The following is a 20,288-nucleotide window of genomic DNA, read 5'->3' as shown; positions in this document are numbered from 1 at the left end:
CATGCAGTAAATGTGTGCAACATACACACATTTAAACATTTAAACAAGTAATAAATTAGGTATGCTCCTTAAGATGCACTTTAACACCTTCCTTGTTGTGCTGCAGCTGAAAAGTGGAGATGACCTGGTTTCCTCCACTGTTATTGAGAGGAATACCTATGGAGGAATTCTCATTACTAACACCAAATTTTAATTTAGTGTTTATCTGCCAACACATAATATGCCCTTTAAATGTCCCCGGCTCTGGGCGACCCCCCCGGATCCAGAAATATGGCGCACGACCTGAACTTCAACCTCGGATATTTTTTCAGCCTCGTTCGTCTGTTCGACAGACTGCACATCTGTCACTCAAACGTCTCGCGATAAACGGCCTTCATATATAAAGAACTGCTGAGGGGGTGCCTCGTCCACTAGGACGGGCGTAAGGTTTCCTTGAGGATCTTGGGCCAAGTTTGGAACAACCAAGTAGACAGGGAGACTGCTCTCGAAATCAACCAGCCATGTCGGACGCGGTGATTAGTTTCATGAAGGACTTTTTGGCCGGTGGGATTGCCGCTGCCATCTCCAAAACAGCTGTCGCTCCCATTGAGAGAGTCAAGCTGCTGCTGCAGGTAAACGGGTTGGGCCAGCTGTTGGTCATGCAGTGTTTTGTGCGTAAAGTGTGTGTTAATTTGTGGATCGCTGATAAGCAAGAAATGAAATTTACGAGGAAATTGCTTTAAAAGAAGGGACGTTGAACTAAGAACAAGTAAGGTTCGTATAAGCGTGTGCGTAATGGCAACGGGCACGTGAGGGTCAACTTGGAGATCGTTTTACGCACAAGTGTGAAGGATGGTGGGAAGGTAAAATGATGCGGGATCAGAATTAAACAGTTAGGCACTTATTCATGATATTCTGTTAATGTTTTCCAATCTCATTTACGCTCGCTTAAAACACATTGCCACAGTAATATTCAGTGGAAGAGAATTGCTAAATTTAACCTAAAAGATGTAATCCAATACGCAGTGAAGTCTCGAGTGTCTAGGATGTGCCTTAAGACTGCTGGACAAACTAAACCAGATCACTAGATAATGTCTGGCAAGCTGAAGGGTGTTCAACAAGGTTGTTTAATAAAAAGGTCAAAGTTACAAATTTATTTTCTTCACCCTTCTCCTGAAAACAAGCCAGGTGTAACGGCGGCATCTTGATTTTCTCCCTTGTAGGTGCAGCATGCCAGCAAACAGATCACCGCTGATATGCAGTACAAAGGCATTATTGACTGTGTTGTTAGAATCCCGAAAGAGCAGGGCTTCCTGTCCTTCTGGAGAGGCAACCTGGCCAACGTGATCCGTTACTTCCCCACCCAAGCCCTGAACTTCGCCTTCAAAGACAAGTACAAGAAGATCTTCCTTGGTGGCGTGGATCAGAAGACACAGTTCTGGCGCTACTTTGCCGGGAACCTGGCGTCGGGCGGCGCCGCTGGGGCCACTTCGCTCTGCTTCGTCTACCCACTCGATTTCGCTAGGACGAGGTTGGCCGCCGACATCGGCAAGGGCACAGCAGAGAGGGAGTTCACCGGACTCGGAAACTGCATTGGCAAGATCTTCAAAACCGATGGCCTCAAGGGTCTTTACCTCGGGTTCAACGTGTCGGTGCAGGGCATCATCATCTACAGAGCGGCTTACTTCGGATGCTTTGATACAGCAAAAGGTGCACAAACCAACCTGGTCACCTAAATTGTGGTGCAGTGGTGATTATTGCATGAAGAGTGAGCCCCTCTTTCTGCTGCCCCAACCAATCAAAATGCATGAAATCATCAAAATTTAGTTCATCAGTCTCATTCATCATCAAGCAAGGGGCACAAGCTTTCCTGTAGACTACAAATGCTTGAAAGCAATAGGAAACTTTTTCAAGGTGCAATTTTTCAATTGCACCTTGAGGTCAAAATTGCATCTTGAGGCTGTCTGTTTTAGCAGATGTGTGTATAACTTTATTTGCTTTGACTTCCCTCATGCAGGCATGCTGCCAGATCCCAAGAACACACACATATTTGTCAGCTGGATGATCGCCCAGACTGTCACGGCTGTAGCAGGTCTCGTCTCATATCCTTTTGACACCGTCAGACGTCGCATGATGATGCAGTCAGGACGTAAAGGAGGTAAGTTTCTCTTTTTCTTCTGAACTTTCCTTATGCATAACAACAACGGGAGAATTACACACCATTATGTGGATATTAATGGTGATGTTTGAATTCCCACAGCTGATATTATGTACAAGGGCACAATTGACTGCTGGAAGAAGATCCTCAAAGATGAGGGAGGTCGGGCCTTCTTCAAGGGAGCCTGGTCCAATGTGATCAGAGGCATGGGTGGTGCTTTTGTGCTGGTGCTGTATGACGAGATCAAGAAGTTCACCAAATAAGCACACTCTCCCAAAACCTCAAGGAAATCCATTCTTTGTTCAAGTCTTATTATTTTTTTTGTGATATGGTGACACCGACCTGGTGAAATAAGAATCTGGGTTTGTAGGCTATGTTTCCTGTGCAGCAGCTGGGGGAGATCGGATAGGTGTACTTGACCTGGGTTTATGCCTCATCAGAAATGTGTATATATAACATTATCAACCATCTGCTAAAAGGAAGTCTCTAGGTTTCAACAGCTGGTGGACGTGATGTGATAACAGATTATGATACAGGCCAAACGTTCCTCCTGTTAGTGTTAAGGAGGGGCCGAGGCCCTTATGATATGCTGTGACCACCTTAAACATTAATTTATTAAGAATAAAGACTCAGCCTATACTCCAGTCTCTCTGTTGTCCTTAAAAACACCACTTTTCCCTGGTATGTTTGGGTTACTTTGTTACTGATGTGAAGACCAGTAACAAAGTATTTATGGAGCAAGTGTGCCCCGACCCAGCTGCCTAATTATTGAAAAGGTTATAGTGAATACATCATTTATTGCCAACTGTGGTTTTCCTGGTGTCTTCATTGAAACAAGGTCCCAAAAGAGGAGCCCTGCAAAAGTACTGACACCTTAATTTTTTTTTTGCAATTCCCACATTATGTACAATTTGTGTGATAGACCATGACAACATTGTTGGGAAGTCTAAAATGTGTCATGCCCTCACATATCAAAACTCAGCTATTTTATCACAATGCTTTACTGTGGCTGATGTGCACTGCTAAATCATCAACTGAGCAGTACTCCATGGGATCTCTAAAGGTAGGGATATTATTTCATAACCTACGCTTTAAATTTCTCCACAACTTTGTCCTTGACATGTCATGTGGTTCTTAGTCTTCCTGATGATGAAGACATAAGATTACATGACAGGTGATTTCCGAAAGCAACTAATTTTACTTTGAAGGTATCAAAGTAAAGGCGCTTATAACTATGCATGTCACTCTTTTCAGATTTTTATTTGTAAAGCACTTGTAAACTCATGAATCATGCTACTTTATGTTGGTCTATTACATACAATTAAAACACATTGAGTTTTGTAGTTTAATGTTCAAGGAGCGTGGATATTTTTAAGATAGACTGCATCACATAAATGAGAAAACGTAACTGCTCTGCGTCTCCATTGTTATGGCCTTTTCTGCAATAAAATTATTGACTTCTTTTCTTCAACAGTCAGCAGGATAAACCAAAAATTAATACGCAATTCCTTTATTCTGGTTTAAAACAATGTTTTATTAGATCACAAATCACACACGTGTAAACAGTAACAAATACCAAAACATATTTGCACTTTATTGTTTAAAAATTACTCTGCAGACAATATCAAACCACAGCATCAATTAACATTTTAAAGCCAAGATTTCTGACTGAATTAAAAGGTTAAAGTAAGTGTAGTTATTTACAAATGGCTTTGATATCAAAACATAAATGGATAAATAGTTGAAGAGCAGAAAACAAACAGAGCAGCATGAGTAAATTACATGAAATAATAATAAAAGCATAAATATGTTCTAAGCTTTGCACTGTAGAAATTAATCAACATCAAAAAGTGAAAGTCATATGCTGAAAAGGAAAGAAATTGCTCTTTATTAGCATAGGTCTTAACGCCAGGCTGGACTGCTAGTACTTCGTGTGCTTGACCCAGGAACAGATGTCCTTCTGGTGTAGGTGTTAATGAGAGCTGCACTGGAGATGACTGGACTGGGTCTTATTAACGCTGAGAGGAAAACAAGAGGAATTCCCTTAGGAAACTCAGACACAAACAGCAATTGTTTTGTAACAAGCAAGTCATTTAGTACACAGGCTTTACCAACTCATGGTAAAGCCTGTGTAATAATAAATAATTTTATTATTACAACTTAAGTATTGATTTTTTGCACCATAGTAAAAACGCACAGCTGAAATTAAGAGGCTATGAAATGATGGAAACAGGAAAATTAAGCAATTTACTTATAAATGAACAAGTGATTCCCAATAAGAGCTTGCAGCTGCTCCAAACTGCTCTGTTTCTGGAAGCTGCAGCCCAGACGTGCAACAAAACCTGCAGCATCAGTTTAAGAGAACTGCTGCTCACTACCACATGCTGATCCTCTTTTTCTTTGATTGAAAATCAACACTAGAGTACTTCAAAGTAAATACGGAGTACTGAAGGCAGGGATATATATATAGATGCAAAGCTGCCGTTTAATGGTGCAAATTTACCTTGAAAGTGATGCTGTCTGAGCTAAACCTTCACATCATATTTTCTGCAGAACTTTACTTGGTCTTCATGAAACCAGATCAAAGTACTTTGCAGAAATATTAATTATTCTTGAAGGTATTTAAAATGTTTATATTATGACCAAACTTCAATGTGTACACTCCAATACAACCAACTGTCTTAAATCCCTTATCCAGTAAACAGAGTCAATCTTTGTTTAAACTCTGTACAAATATTTCCGACAGGAAAAAGTCAGAGTCAGAAACAGTCAGCTGCACTGGAATGGTTTACAGCACAGGTGTCAAACTTCATTCCTTGAACTTTTAGACTGCACACAGTGATGTACCGCAGACGACAACCAATAAACGTACTGTTTAAGGTGTGTTGAAGCAGATATGCAACAGTCCCAGGACACTATCCTTTAAGGTTTAAAAAGAACCCAGTCAAAGTTCAGATCTAAGTCAAAGTCATCCAATCTGACTTTGCTTTTACCAAAAAAACACAACTGACAAGTTGTGTCCTCTTGATCTGCAAAGCTGGTAAGGACCTCAAAAGACTTTCTGCTGTAAATGCAATTAATGTGTGAAATGCTAATGAAAGTTCAAATGGAAGGAATACTTTCACAAGGTAAGATCATATAAGAAGCAAACTCTTCCTAAAACAATGCATTTAACTGAGAACCTTGAATGAACTCTGCTGTACCTGAAATATACAAAAATATTAACATTAAAAAAGTTTTGCAGTTTAGCTTCTGCAGATTTAAAAGCACTTACCACAGGACAATCTGCTGGACCCACCACTATAGGACCTGTAGTTGGGCAATGAGGTCAGCCGCTGGTGATCTGCTAGTTGATCGACGCGCCTCATTCCAGGTGTGGCTTGGGTGGATTGCAGTCTCTTTAGGAAAACCTGTGAAACACATCAAGACCTTTGTGTCATACTTACAATTTTAATATTCTGCTTACTGTGCAATTGACTGATTAAAGTTAAAAAACAGCAATCTAGTTGTCTTATTTGCACAAATTATTATAATGAGCCACTTTTGTGTCTTTCCATGTAAATTTAGCATTTTTATCCATTATATAAGATAAGTTTTACATTGGAGTGTTACTTCTCATCTGTTTCGGCTTTACTAATAACACCATCTGCCTTCACAGTCATCTGTAGTTCTTAAAATTGTTGACGGATGTAGGATTTGGGCTCGTCGTCAGATCATTTAGAACTGATCTAAAGTCTGGATCCATTGTTTATTTTCTTACATTTAGCTTTAACAAGCAATACTTTTTAGGACACCAACTGACTTAAAAATATAAAATGTTCAACAGTTTTAGTGCATTGAAGAATGACTGAGGTTTCATTTAAGTAAGTCACTAAAATAAGGTTCCTAAATGAAGTAATCAACTCCTTATCAGTGTTTAGTGTACAGCCAGTTTTAAAATGCTGACTCAGCTATTTCACTGACCATTAAAAAGACAAGATAATTCATTTAGCTTAGTTGCAAACATGAAAAACACAACAAATAAGTCTGACAGACATAAAATGCATTTTTTTCCAACAAGGTAATATATCTGATATTCACAGGTATAGTGTGTATGTGTGTTTTTAATGATCATTTTGAAAAATTGAAATTAGCAAAACAATTTCACTTAAATCAACATTTGTTGTGCCAAATTGTTTAAAATTATCTAATATTTTAAAAGAAACATGCAAAAGCAACTTATGTGCAAAAAAACATAACATACAGAAATATATTTTGTATGAACTTGAATTAAAAACCAGGCAAAAAGCGTCAACTCAACTGCATGACATAATATTGTATGCTTTAGGTCAGATAATTGAAATTAGCAAAACAATTTCACTTAAATCAACATTTGTTGTGCCAAATTGTTTAAAATTATCTAATATTTTAAAAGAAACATGCAAAAGCAACTTATGTGCAAAAAAACATAACATACAGAAATATATTTTGTATGAACTTGAATTAAAAACCAGGCAAAAAGCGTCAACTCAACTGCATGACATAATATTGTATGCTTTAGGTCAGATATACCACAAAAACCAAGACTACTCAATGAGGTTTCTTGGCAAGCAATGTGTATAGACTACAATAAGCTCCAGCATAAAAACATATACACCGTATTTTCCGCACTATAAGGCGCACCTAAAACCCTTCCATTTTCTCAAAAGCCGACAGTGCGCCTTATATATGGACCGATATTGAACCACAACAGGTCTCGCAACTAGGCAGCCGCTGACTTCATTTTCCCCCGTAGAAGAAGAAGCGCGCGGTGCATGCTGGGATATATGACTGCGCGAAGCGTGCCGTTTCATTTCCATTTGTGTGTTTGTGTAAAGACCCCAAAATGGCTCCTATTAAGAGACACACTTACGACGCAGAGTTTAAACTCAAGGCGATCAGTCACGCATTTTGGGAGTGAACGGAGTTTTCAGAACGCTGGTTTGTAATCTATTAATAAAGTTTGACTGACCTATCTGACTGTTTTGTTGACATTCCCTTTAGCGCAGTTCCATCTAATGGATGCATAACGTAACCCCAGCCTCTACTGTAGCGTCTATTCTATGCGCCTTATATATGAAAAAAGTTTTAAAATAGGTCATTCATTGAAGGCCTATAGTGCGGAAAATACGGTAAATATACATATTAACTGAGAATTAAATTGAATAAGATTTTTCATTCAATTGCACTTACATAACAGTTAAAAAACCTCCTGAAAGTTAATCAACCAGTCGCATTTTCAGTTTTTTATAAACTAAATGACGCGTGTTACAAGTGTGATGTGCCGGAGAATACTCCGACCACACGGCAGATTCGATTACTCTACTCTAAGAATAGAGGAGGCGAAAAGCACTCCTCACAAGACGAACTTCAGAGTGAACAGTTTGTCCTGAAAACGACTGAAGCGCCTCCTATTTTAACAGCTTTTACCAGAATTATGATCAACTATGAATATATGAAAAATGTAATAAACCTGTGAAAATATCAAGAATCATAACTTTGTAGCACACTGTGAGTTACCAGCAATTAATTCAATCCAGACAGATTTTCTAACAGTGCTGATCATCTAAATGTGAGTGTTATTGATAAATAAGACAATAAATAGATGGAGAAATATGAAGACTGGAAAAATCTGCAGGCAGAAAGGTTTCATAATGTTCCTCAGTAGTATGGCCGCAAGACAGACACCTGCTGCAAGCTATCAAAGTTCATCAGTATCTGCTTTCAGGGGTGTGTTCTCAGACCAACCCCAACTAAACCTTAATGATGGATATATTTCATGAAATCACGATTAAACACTGTAAAACATCCAGTCAGCAAGATACATTTAAGAGGGGATCCCTACTCCACTGTCGTGAGAATGAGCTGGCTGCAGTGGAAAGGTGAGTCAGGTAGTGACTAATAGTCAACATGATAAAATCCTCCAAATCATTTAAGTAAATTATATTAATGAGCACCCTGCAGCCTGAACAGCAGCACCATCTGCCTGAACAATGACTGTACGATAATAAACACTGAGAAGATACGGCTTCAAGTGTCTCCAATGAATTTCATTTAGAGGTAAAACAGCAGATACAGTGGAGGCCAGGAAAAGTCACAGGGTGTTGCTAGGTGCACACAGATCTCTTGAGAACAACCTAGAACAATTACATAGCTCCCTGTTTTGAAACAGTCACACACTTTAACGTAATGGTTGTTCAATTGTTGACTTTATGTTGTTTTCTTTATAACTTTGTAATTTTGTGTTTTTGTTATGTGAAGCACGTTTAACGGCCTAGCTGGTGAAATGTGCTATCCAAATAAACGTGATTGATTGATTTAATGAAAAGGTTGCTCTGCATTATTTTTGAACAGGCAGCAGTATAACACAGGTCAAAACACCATTCCACTCTGTTTTTTAGCGCTACAGACAAACAGCTTACATGATTAAGTAAGAGAGGACGTGCTTGATAATTAACTGGAATCCTCCCAGTCAAAACAAAAAACATCAGTGTACACTAAAACATGATTAGGTTTATGACACCAAGACTCTTAACGTGTGTTATTTTGACAGCAACTGTTGATGCTGAATTAGATGTTATCAGCTCAGGTGTTGCCAAGCTACAGACATGCATGCATTCATTGTACACAGTACAAGGTTATGAGTGTGTGTTTGCTTAGTGAATCAGTTACTGACAGAAAAAGGTCAATCAAAATGTAAAACAACTCACCAGGTTCTCTTGCTGAATGCGGCGTTGTTGTCGGTCCCTGTTTTGTGAACTATGTGCGTAAAAAGCCACTGAAGAGCCTTTGGGCGCACAAGCGCTCTTTTTTGACAACTTTTCTGCTCTGGACCCTGATGAAATATTTGACAGTGCCTGAAGGAGACGCTTGTTCTCAAAATCAATGCGGCGGACCTCATTGTTGGAAAATGAGAAGTTCTTCCGAACAATCCCTCCAGAAATCTGGAGCACCATTTTCTGCTCAAGATGGCTTTCTAATCCAGACGAACCTGAAGGAGGAGAAAGCACATTTATCTAGTTTGTGTGTTTAACATGCTTGTGAACAATGCTCTGCTGGGTTAACTGAAAAATAATACACATGCAAAAAACAACATAAAAGTACAAAAAATGTACATCAAAGGGCATGTCTTTCAGCCAAGAGTCCCTTTTTTTACATTTTGTCATGATTTGTCAAACTTATTCATGTTTTATTTACTTGTTCATTACATTTTTTTTTATCCAAAAACTGGCATGCTTTTGTACTCAACCTACTTATCTCATATATCCCTAATTAAAATGCAAATAAAATTTGCTTTCAGGAGTTCCCTAATTTGTAAATAGAGTCCACCTGTGTGTGAATTAATTTCAGAATAAATCCTGCTGTTCTATGAAGGCCTCGGATGTTGCAAACAGCATCAAGAAGTCCAAGGAACACAGCAGACACAAGTTGACAAGTCAAAGCATCCTGGGGTTACGCAACATCCTCAGCTTTGAGCATCTCACGCAATGCTGCTCAACCCACCGACCCACAAGTACAAACCTACTGAGATATGTGCATTTACCGATGCACAGGTAGGTAGAACACAGCAAGCATTACTCACACTCATTCACATCTGGATTTGAGTCCACCGCTTGATGAACGTTGCTGAAGGCACCGGAGGGGAGAGTTTTCGGCTCCTGCTGCGCTTCATGACCTTCTTTCTCAGCCTCTGAACTTAATGACTGGAGTGAGCCAGAATCAGGAGAAGACAGGGGACTCACATCTGTCACTGAGCCATCTGACTCATCTGTGCTCATGTTAGGCAAATCCTGAGATTCAGTTGAGCCTCGTCTGGTCCCTCTTGTTTTACGGCGTACAAAAGACTTGGTGGGTTTGGAGAGGTTAGAGGAATTTAAAATACCTCTCTGACTGCTGACAGAACTCTCTGAATCTGCGTCGGTGCTGGCCTCATTTGAAGTGGGAGGAGAATTTTTGGGATGCTGATTTTTGACCAGTTTTCTAGGTAATTGCTCATTTGAGTTAGCTGGGAAAGCTAAGGCACTTTTTCTCGTGTCATTCCGTCTCTGGTTGTCCCCATCATTTGGAATGTCGGCTAGCATAGTCATAAATGCTCCACTGGCTCTTTTAGAGTGCAGATTTAACTCATCTTTGCCTTCATGTATAGGTTCATCCTGCATAAAAGAAATCGATGATGCATCAGTTTTGTTGCCACTCTTGTTTTCCACTTCCTTCAAGTGTCTCTTTGTCATCTCAGTCCTTGAGTGCAGATCAACAGCGAGATGTCCAGAGTGTTTTGCAGATTCTCTCTGAAGTGTGCTTGAAATTCGCTTTTTCATCTTCAAGTCCTTCTCTCTTTTCTCTCCAACATTTCTTCCACAGTCCCCATCACTGTCAAAAAAGGAGTGGTCCACTTCCCCTTCCAGTTCACTAGAGGTGTACATGGCAGCCTTCCCCAAGACAGAACCTGCAGGTTATTGTGAGCACAATGTTAATTTGAAGTTGGAATAGTTTTTTTTTTATGTGAAACAGATTAAGTAACTTTGCATGACACTTCAACACATTTAGAATGTGCTGCCTTCCCCTCATGTGTTTGCTAGCTACTACCACAAAAGTAGTATGTATGTGATTAAGTAAAAACTATATTTAAAAAAGAGGAAACCATTTTTGAAGTATTCTCTTTGGATAGAGGCAGCTCAAATGAAACAACTTTGCCACAATGGTAATCTTTAGAGATCCAATCCCTTTGCTGAATCCTGGTACCTGCAGTACTTTCTTGGGGACCTTGTAGCCCAACAACTGAGTCTCTCTCTCCTTAAAGTTCTGGATGATTCAGTAAATTATTGAGTGCAATACTATTACCAACCTCTGTCTTGCCTCTGAAGTCACTTTATGCAAAATGATGATGAAAGCATTTGTCCTTGGAGGTAACCATGAGAAAAGAATAGTCTCAGGCATTTTAACAAGCAAACAGTTCTGCTCTTCTAGCTGAATGTGAATAGTAGAGTGATAGCAGCTGCCCAGTCCTTATCAAAACTGTGCTCTGATTTTTTTACAAGCCATATTGTGACAGAGCTAAATCGCAGGGGAAACATCCCCCTCTCTTTTTCATTTCAGTTGATTTATCCACAATCTAGCTGACCCCTCTTTATGGCAACCTACAAAAGCACAGTAACAAAACTGGTGATATAAAGTTGGTGGTAAAACACTGATTTCTGTCAGCCTCAAAGGTTTTGATCATGACTGTAGAATTTGGTGATGGACTGAACCATCCTGGTAAATGCGATTCAAAGTGATGGCTAAAGTAAAACTCTATCCATATTGGTAACAAACTGCTCTTGTTCAAATTTAGGATAATGTAACCTGCAGACCAAGGTTCGGCAGAAACGCTTCAAAAAAGTTGACACGACTTAATAAAACTAAAATGTTAACATAAAGTTATTTAGCGTTTCTAGATGTCAGACACTGATTACAGTACCCACAGCAAGAGGTAACTTACATTTTAAAGTTTTACATGGGATAAAGCTAAAATCTACATCTGAACATCTTAAAACATATAGCAGTTGGCAGATATGGCCATAGTAGGTAACTCAACGATGTTTACTTTAGCTAAAAAACAAAGTAGCGTCTTACCTGTCGAACTGCGGCGCACAGGTTTTAACGTTTCTGTTGTATACAGATCAGGCGTCCTACTCTACCCATTTCGCTTGACAAATACTAAAATCACCGGAAACTACGCCAGGTCGCCAGTGCGCACAAACAGACGACGCTGCTAGTAGCTAGGTGACGTCATTTCCTGGTAACGGTTACACAGTGAATGGGAGACTGGGGTTTGGGTAGACACGAGATTGTTTTATAGTCCATCCATCCATTTTCTGTACACCTTTGTCCCTTAGTGTTGGCGCCTATCTCCAGCTAACGTTCCGGGCGAGAGACAGGTCGCTAGTCTGTCGCAGTTGTTTTATAGTATTTTACACAAAAAAAAAGCCTAAATAAAAAATAAAAACCGCAGTTTTTATTTGGGCTTTTTGTTAAAAACCTGTCACGAGATTATTTAAATGGCCTGTCCAGGTAAAACAATATATATACAATCTTAAACGAATGCGAATGATTTTTTTTAAAATAAATGGGCAAATATGGATATTTTTATATAGGCCAAAGTATTGCCAATGGAAATATCTTTACTGTTGATATTACATTTATTAACTACTCGTTGTTAATGTGTATGTTGAATTAATTCAAACACCACAAACTAGCAAATATTTATTCAGAACCTCCTTTAAAAAATTTTGAGAATCTACAATGTAAAGAGCTTTATGTTATACCATTAAAGACACTGTATGTTTACACATTAAACTGCTCAAGCAAATAAATTCAAAATAAAACTCCAGGAGACAAGCATCTTTGCTGTAAAAGACTTTGGACAAATATGAATACTAACGTAGGATACAAAACACGGGTGGGTTTTTTTGTTTATTTTTGCTTGGGAATCTATTCTGCTTAACAGCATCAAGAACATCTCCTTTAACAAGACAAGGGATTATCTGAAGGCGCATCCCCTGAAATTACAATTTGTCATGGTTTTACTATTTACTACATAGTTAAACACATAAGTGATACCCTCATGGGATACTGACGTCCTAGGACAATAGTACTGGGCCACTCTGTTCTATAAACCTGACTACTCATAAAACCTTTATATGCCAGTGTAGAAATAGGGATGGATTGAGAGAAATTTTTGTAGACAAACAGGATCATACCTCCGACTTACTGGAGACAATGAGACATACAAACAAGGCAAAGTGAAAATCCTTTTTTTTTCTAAAGTTTTTAATTAAAGTGAGCAAAACAGTATTTTTAAACAATGAGGAAATTCTTTGGAATAGACAAAATATTAACATTTCTTTCTGGCTATGCGATTACCAGCTCAGCCAAAATTATTTAAATAAACAGTCCATACTGTTACATCTCAAATTTGATTTGTCCATTTGCTCAAATCACTCTCGGCCTCTGGGGCAAACAGAGGTTGTAATATGCAGTTTGATCCCAAAAGTCTGGTCCTTTCCAGCCACACCAGCCCTGTGGAAGTCAACATCCACGTTAAGATCACGACTTGCATATGAAATGTTATTCAGTTCACAGATATATCTGAAATGGTGGCTTTCTGTAGCTGCTACCTTCTCTGTGATAACCGGAAGGTCCTCTGCTCCAGTGTAATGTGGATCTAGGATAAGATAGCGGATTTCACCAGTGGTCTCACTCCAAGCTATGCCCAAGATGGTGTGAGCCAAAACTCCCCCACCTTTAAAACAACAACAAAAAGAGATACCATTAGTAAATTCTAACTAGCTATGTTCTCTAACTAGTTTTAACAGCATATTATGTCTTTAATATTGTGTCTTTTTTCAACAGGAAAAAAACAATAATAACTGTCATAAATTTCAGGATGTCTGAAAAGAAACAGTATTTACAGGTTCATGCTAATCTTAGGCTGGAATATCAGCTCACCAATCATGACAGGAGTCCCTTCAGTCATAAAGTGATTAGCCAGTTCTCTTCCCTTGGATGCCAACTCAGAACCTTGACTACAGATGACAAAGTTATGTCAAATTCATCAACAAAATAAATTCCTTGGGGGTTGTCAAGGAATGCCACCTCACCTCACAAACATGATTTTGGACGTGACTCCAAGAAGATGGTTTAAAACAGCCTGAACCTCAATGGATCCAATCCACTGACGGGACCCCACGAAGGATGCCTGCTTGTCTCCAACTTCCACCAAAGCCTGTAAAACAAGGACCCCAGATAAAGTATGGTGCTGGTTTGATAGAGCTTCAGGCAGCTGTATGTCACATCTAAGCTTTGGACCAGGGATCTTCAACTCCAGCTCTTGAGGGCCGGCGTCCTAAAAGTTTCAGGCGCCCCAGGCCCTCAAGTCCTACATTTAAAAAATGTTTTTTCTGAAACTTTGGCGTTCCACTTGTAACACCACTTTACGATATTTTCGGTCACCTAGGACATGCATTGTTTTCTTTTACACTTTTTCTGAAATATTTTTCACCTTCTGACATGATACACATGGGAAAAAAAGCCCTTCATAGAAATATTGCATATAAACTGGAATCACGTCTATGAATGGGCTTTACCTGCTGGATCTCTTTGTGGCTGGGCACGCCGCGCTCCACATAACCCTGCTGCTGGAACCAGGAGCAGATGGTCTGCAGGGAGCGATAGGCACAGCCCCAGCCATTGTCATCCATGCGGTCCTGCATATAGTGGTGGTAGCTGTAAATTCCCTGGACCAGGTATACCTTAAGATAAGACAAAGCACAAAATATTTAACCTTCATTTGAGTTTTCATTTATTACAGTGTGTCAAAATTGTAAAAGTTACAAGAAAAAATAAATAAATAAATATTATCGAAGCTGTAAATTTACCTTCCCGTTATCAAGGGTGGGGTGTGTGAGAACTGTGTGAGGGTTTCTGAGATGACCATCTTTGTAGGGCTCATTAGGGAAGTGGTAAGCGTTTGCTCTTCTGAAGAAAGGCCTGTTATCTGGCAGTTCAAACTGTCCATGCAACTCCTGTTTTGTGCAAAAACAATGAGAAACAATTGTTATAATTTGCTATTCAATCAGACTTTAGCTTTTAGGGCAGTGAAGATTCTAACTGAAACATCTTAAGGTACATAATTAAAAAAAACAAACAAAACAAATAAAAAAAGAGCAAAAATCAATGTGATTACCCGCCGCTGTGCTTCCAGTTCTTTATCCGGTACTCCGCTTGGCAATACCACCGTCACCAGTCCATTTGGCTCTGGAAGGAGAAAATGAAGGGGCTCTGGGACAAGCAGCGTTGTCCCCTTCATACACTGCAGAGTCACCTTCTCCATCTCAAACAGCTGGCGAGTCAATGCCTTCATCAGTTGTTCACATCCGCTGCATGGTCCAATAAGAAGACATCCCTCATTGTGAGATAAAGCTTTTGTCAAAGCAGTTATCAGCTATTGTTGAATCAGTGGCAAATCCACATATATATATATATATATATATATATACCAGTTTTACAGATTTTGATCATGAAATCAAATATGTTCAAGATAAGACATACTCTTTGATGGTGTCGCTGCAGCTGCTCCATATGGCACAGTCCATTGGAAGAGTTGCACACAGAAGGTGAGATTTATGGACCGTTCTAGTGAGGATTGGAGCTGAGACAGGACCTGGCTTTGTGGCCTCCATCATCAAGGAGAGGTTTATGACACTCTAAAGAACATACTTTAATTATTCAGCAGTTCTGGTTCTATCCACATGAATAAAATAAGTGTGTTTTGTGTAAGCAAAGCAACATTTGAAAACCTGATCTTCAGCTGTGATACAGATACCGTCTAGGGAGGTCCAGATCAGGAATTGTTGTCCTCAACAAAGGTACAAGTCATTTACAAATGGACATTTGATAGAACTGAGTCATAACCTGATACTTTACTAAGTAAATACACAAGGTTATAATATTGGAATACTGACTGGTATTAATGATGTTCTGGACACTCCAGTATTGATTTTTCTTCACATTTTGTTAAAACCAGAGTTTACGTGGGATAACTTTGGACTCAATACCTGCAGCTACAGTCTGATTCCTTTTATCCAGGCAATAATATGGAATGTTTTTTTTAATTGTCCACATAACGCATGAATTTGGTCATTACTTAAATATCTGTTTATCAGAAAGCAAATCCTGCTTTTGTTGTGTGTTACAGTGAACAAATATAAAACATGGATCATACACGTTCATCCTCCCTTACACATGGACTGCTAATCCAGTAAAGTAAATAATCTGTGTCAATGAGGTGAATCACCTTGGAAGCAGTCTAATTAACATTCCAGTTTCCGGTATTATCAGGTGTAAAAAGTTGGCTGGTATGGAAAATATCTGCTGCTGCCAGACGGCAGAGTAAAAAGCTCTCTTCTAGGGGGACCTCAGTCCACAGATATTTATTTTTTTTAAAGCATGGTTTCTATTTTTATGTTATCTCTAAATTAACAAGTTAGAGAACTGACTGAGGTAATTAGCTTTAGGTTAAGTGATGATAAATTTTTGCTTTTTTAAAAACCCATACATTTACAGCCTTTTGTAATTTTTTTTAACTAGTGACGTTATACAATTGTGGCATATGTTTATATTCAGCCCTTGTTTACTCTGGTATCCCTAATCTAAAAAAAGGCATGAATACTCTTGCTAGGCACTTTACACCGTGTTCCAAATTATTATGCAAGTGATATTTTCTCAGATTTTCTAAAATGGTCAACGCAAATGACGGTCAGTATAGTTTTCAAGTCATGAACTATTACAGTATAAATCAAATTTAACTGAACAAAGCTCCCCATGAGAACAGTATTTTTTAAAAAAAATAAAAAACTCAAAAGGCTCTGTTCTAAATTATTATGCACAGCAGATTTTCTAAACATTTTATGGATTATAAAGAACTGCAAACGGTCATTCTTTGAATGTGCAGCATATTTCAATCAAAAACATCTTAACAGACTGAGTTACAGTACAGACCAAACGTTTGGACACACCTTCTCATTGAATTCAATGAGAAGGTGTGTCCAAACGTTTGGTCTGTACTATACATGTTAACATAGGAGCCCTTCTTTGATATCACCTGCACAATTCTTACAACTTGTGAGTTTGTGGAAAGGTTCTGCTTGAATTTCTTTGCAGGATGTCAGAATACCTTCCCAGAGCTGCTGTTTTGATATGAACTGCATTCCACCCTCAGATCTTCTGCTTGAGGAAAGTCCAAAGGTTCTCAATAGGGTTGAGGTCAGAGGAGGATGGTGACCACACCATGAGTTTCTCCCCTTTTATGCCTACAGCAGCCAATGAAACAGTGGTATTCCTTGCAGCATGAGATGGTGCATTGTCATGCATGAAGCTGATTTTGCTACAGAAGGTACGGCTCTTCTTTTTGAACCATAAAAGAAAGTGATCAGTCAGAAAGTCCATATACTTTGCTGAGGTCATTTTCACACCTTTGGGGACTCTGAAGGGGCCGACGAATGATTCTCTCCCCATGATTTCGGCCCAAAAAATGACTCCACCACCTCCTTGCTGACGTCACAGCCGTGTTGGGAAGTGGTGGCCATCCACCACCAATTCACTACTGCGTCCATCTGACCATCCAGGGTTGCACAGCAGTCATCAGTGAACAAGTCTGTTTGAAAATTAATCTTCATGTACGGCTGGACCCACTGAGACCGTTTCTGCTTGTGAGCACTGGTTAGGGGTGGCCGAATAGCAGGTTCATGCACCGCAAGCCTGACTTTCCCCGCGAAGAAATAGTATTTGAACCATGAACCACCCGGGTCATTACCACTCCACTTTATTCCTATAAAAATAAACCCTGAAACAATATATAGTGTACAGTATAGGATATACTTACCGCTGAAACACCTTTTTTGTTTTTCTTTTTTGTTGATCTCTTTCCACTTGTCTCTTGGTCATCTGTTCTAAAAGACATTAAAAAATGATTCAAATACAGCCAAACAAATAAAAATGAACACCCTATTGTGTTTTAAATTGAGTTTGCACCAGTTTAATGACCTCATTCATGCCCCCTGCCCTTTAATTAAACTTGCATTGCGACAGTAATTAAATGAAAGTTTCTTTCAGCTGGTTCTATGAATAAAATACACAATTTGTTCTATGCTGGGTTGTTGGCAGTTCTTAAATATAAACATTTTAATATAAGATTAACTTTTTCACATTTTGTGATAAATCCAAAAATATGCCAAGCAGGAGTAAAAAGCTCCAACAAACTGATTTGAGCAGTTGTTCCATTTACAATAAAAAGTTAAATTCATTACTTACTGTATGAACTGAAGTATGTCTTCGCATGGTGAATCTGGAGTTATTTCTTCAAAAACACTTTTGTTTGGCCAAATGAGGACAGGACTGTTGCAGACTGCCAGGACACAGGACTCAGATTTTACCTGCAAACGAAGTGCCTCAAATGTTCTGGAGATTGTTTTTTGCATTGGCACCACTGGAAGAAAAAAAAAGAGTCAGTCAGATATATTCAACCACACCAGACACCATTTGAAAACCTGCCAGTGAACACACCATCTATGCTGTCCAGCAGACACTTCAGGTCCAGCGGCCCTCTGAGCCGAAGAATGACTGCCGACTCAGAGTCAGCAAGTACCTGAGAAAACACAGGACAATCGGAGGATTAACTACAGATAAACGTTATGTCTCAAATTTCAACAGACTGAATGCTGACGAGTCTCTACCCGCTGCAAACGGTGGAGGAAAAAACAAAGTGAAGCTGAAAAGAAAGAAACAGAGACGGTTACAAAGACGAATTTATCAGACTTACCATGATTTAAGTCACTTTAACAATGCAAAAATATATATTCAGCTCCTTAGATCCAAATACAGGAAGTTGATATATCTATAACACAGAACTGCTCAACGTGTCTTTGAACGCATCTTTCTATTGGCTCAGTTTGGCTCCTCCTATAGATGTTGCATTCAATGCTCCTCGGAATGAAAATGATAGATTTAAGAGCAGTAAAATGCGGCCTGCCTTTATAAATAATAACGGCATTATTTAAAAAAAAAATATTTCCAGGACATCAAACTATCGCGTAGTCATTGACGTGCAGTGTTTGACTCGTTTTCCTACACACATTGCAATTTACTTCTTCGTATAAAGTAAAACAACATAAACCAACATAATACTAACAATATATTATGTGAACATCTATACAATATTAGTGGTATAATTACAAAAATTAAAAAAACAGCCTAATTTATCTTATCTAGTAATATAAAGGATAATACAATATAAAATGTAAATGCATCACAAAATTTTTTAGATGAGAGTTAAAATCGCAATATACTGTAACATCTTGTGCTGTAAAACACAAAGAAGAGAATATTTTGTGACAGTTTACTGGAATCTGGTATCAAATGTGGCTCCCATTTTGTTGTGCCACTGTTCCTTCAAATCAAAATAAGAAACTCTTCTTGAGCTGTGTGTATTGCTTTTCTTTTGTTTTGTTTCTGCTTCAAATAAATTAAGAACTCTTGAATTTGGATAATAAATAGTTTAAAATGCATAGTAATATGTGATAAATAATGAGAACATGCTAAAATTTGTGCAGTGTCAGGCATTTGACAACTAATTATTAGTTATGTTAGCTATCCTCTCAAATGAATCCAGTTGAGTCGAAAAAGAGGCCAGTCTTAAGTCAGTGGTGCAGTATTTTGTTTTAGTAATATTTCTTGGAGAAACTAGTTTGGTACCATTTTCTGGAAAAAGGAGCTGGAACTGATCCCACAATAGACCGAACACATAAAAGTTAGATGCTATCTTCCAATTGCATCACTGTTCTGTTATAGCTGATGTTAAGAATAATAATTGCATTGTGTAGGAGCAATAATTTTTTTAAGGTATTTTAAATGTAAAAATAAATAAATAAATAAATGGGATAGGCATTTGTATTTAGCCCCTTTTTTGCTGATATACCTGGATAAAATCTAGTTCAACCAACTGCCAGCTGCTCCATAAAGATGCCAGAGATTTGTTACAAAACATTACATCAAGTTTAAAGATTATAACAAATCAACCAACTTACCAAGATATGATTTGTTACCTAAACAAACAGCTTCTGCGAATTGTGCATGCTGAGCTTTGATTTGCGATGAGGTTTACTGTACAGTCTTTGTTCAAATCAGTTTTAGTGAGTGTTTGCAGGGACTAAACATACCAACAGCTTGTGCTAAAACAAACTCACATTCATCATATGTACATAAACAAAGCTGAACCTTCTTCAGTTTGTATGACAAATGGAAGGATGAGACAGATTTAATATATAAACAAGTATTTCTGGTTCAAGTATGACCAAGGGAAAGAATGATTGCGTTGCTTTGAGGATGTTTGAAGCAAAATGATGATTTTTTACAAGATGTTTAAAGGTTTGAAGAATCTCAAACATGACTAGCAAGTACAGAGAGAAAAGTAAAAAAAGAAACAAAAAGCAGTATTAAATATTAAAGGCTTTCCACCCCAAATAACACTAATGAAGTAAATGCCTTCTTAAATTTGATGTAATACATGGAGAAATAAATAAATTCCTTGTTTGTCTGG

The 20,288-nt window shown here is 38.5% G+C and overlaps 3 protein-coding genes and 1 long non-coding RNA gene across 4 annotated transcripts; 2 read left to right on the top strand and 2 right to left on the bottom strand.

Annotated features, from left to right (window-relative positions):
* Positions 1–394: 394 nt before the first annotated feature.
* On the top strand, positions 395–2,776 carry slc25a4 (solute carrier family 25 member 4). The gene is made up of 4 exons (XM_032563806.1): positions 395–611; positions 1,203–1,689; positions 1,997–2,137; positions 2,240–2,776. Exons 1-4 carry the CDS (start codon positions 501–503, stop codon positions 2,398–2,400), a joined length of 900 nt encoding a protein of 299 aa, XP_032419697.1. The 5' UTR covers positions 395–500; the 3' UTR covers positions 2,401–2,776.
* Positions 2,777–3,650: 874 nt separating this feature from the next.
* On the bottom strand, positions 3,651–11,894 carry cfap97 (cilia and flagella associated protein 97). Its single transcript, XM_032563805.1, has 5 exons — positions 11,768–11,894; positions 9,738–10,601; positions 8,866–9,146; positions 5,412–5,547; positions 3,651–4,155 (listed from the first exon to the last, which is right to left on the bottom strand). Exons 2-5 carry the CDS (start codon positions 10,576–10,578, stop codon positions 4,040–4,042), a joined length of 1,374 nt encoding a protein of 457 aa, XP_032419696.1. The 5' UTR covers positions 10,579–10,601; positions 11,768–11,894; the 3' UTR covers positions 3,651–4,039.
* Positions 5,916–7,032, top strand: LOC116720508 (uncharacterized). Its single transcript, XR_004339401.1, has 2 exons — positions 5,916–6,464; positions 6,678–7,032. It is a non-coding gene; the product is annotated as an uncharacterized LOC116720508 (long non-coding RNA).
* Positions 11,895–12,943: 1,049 nt separating the features above from the next.
* On the bottom strand, positions 12,944–18,631 carry ufsp2 (ufm1-specific peptidase 2). Its single transcript, XM_032564285.1, has 12 exons — positions 18,513–18,631; positions 18,257–18,338; positions 18,005–18,179; positions 17,577–17,643; positions 15,245–15,399; positions 14,880–15,072; positions 14,572–14,718; positions 14,281–14,445; positions 13,795–13,919; positions 13,643–13,719; positions 13,312–13,436; positions 12,944–13,213 (listed from the first exon to the last, which is right to left on the bottom strand). Exons 1-12 carry the CDS (start codon positions 18,513–18,515, stop codon positions 13,127–13,129), a joined length of 1,401 nt encoding a protein of 466 aa, XP_032420176.1. The 5' UTR covers positions 18,516–18,631; the 3' UTR covers positions 12,944–13,126.
* Positions 18,632–20,288: the final 1,657 nt, after the last annotated feature.

The sequence above is a fragment of the Xiphophorus hellerii genome, chromosome 5 (assembly GCF_003331165.1).
Source record: "Xiphophorus hellerii strain 12219 chromosome 5, Xiphophorus_hellerii-4.1, whole genome shotgun sequence".
Lineage (NCBI taxonomy): Eukaryota > Metazoa > Chordata > Actinopteri > Cyprinodontiformes > Poeciliidae > Xiphophorus > Xiphophorus hellerii.
This window is presented reverse-complemented; position numbering and strand designations above follow the sequence as displayed.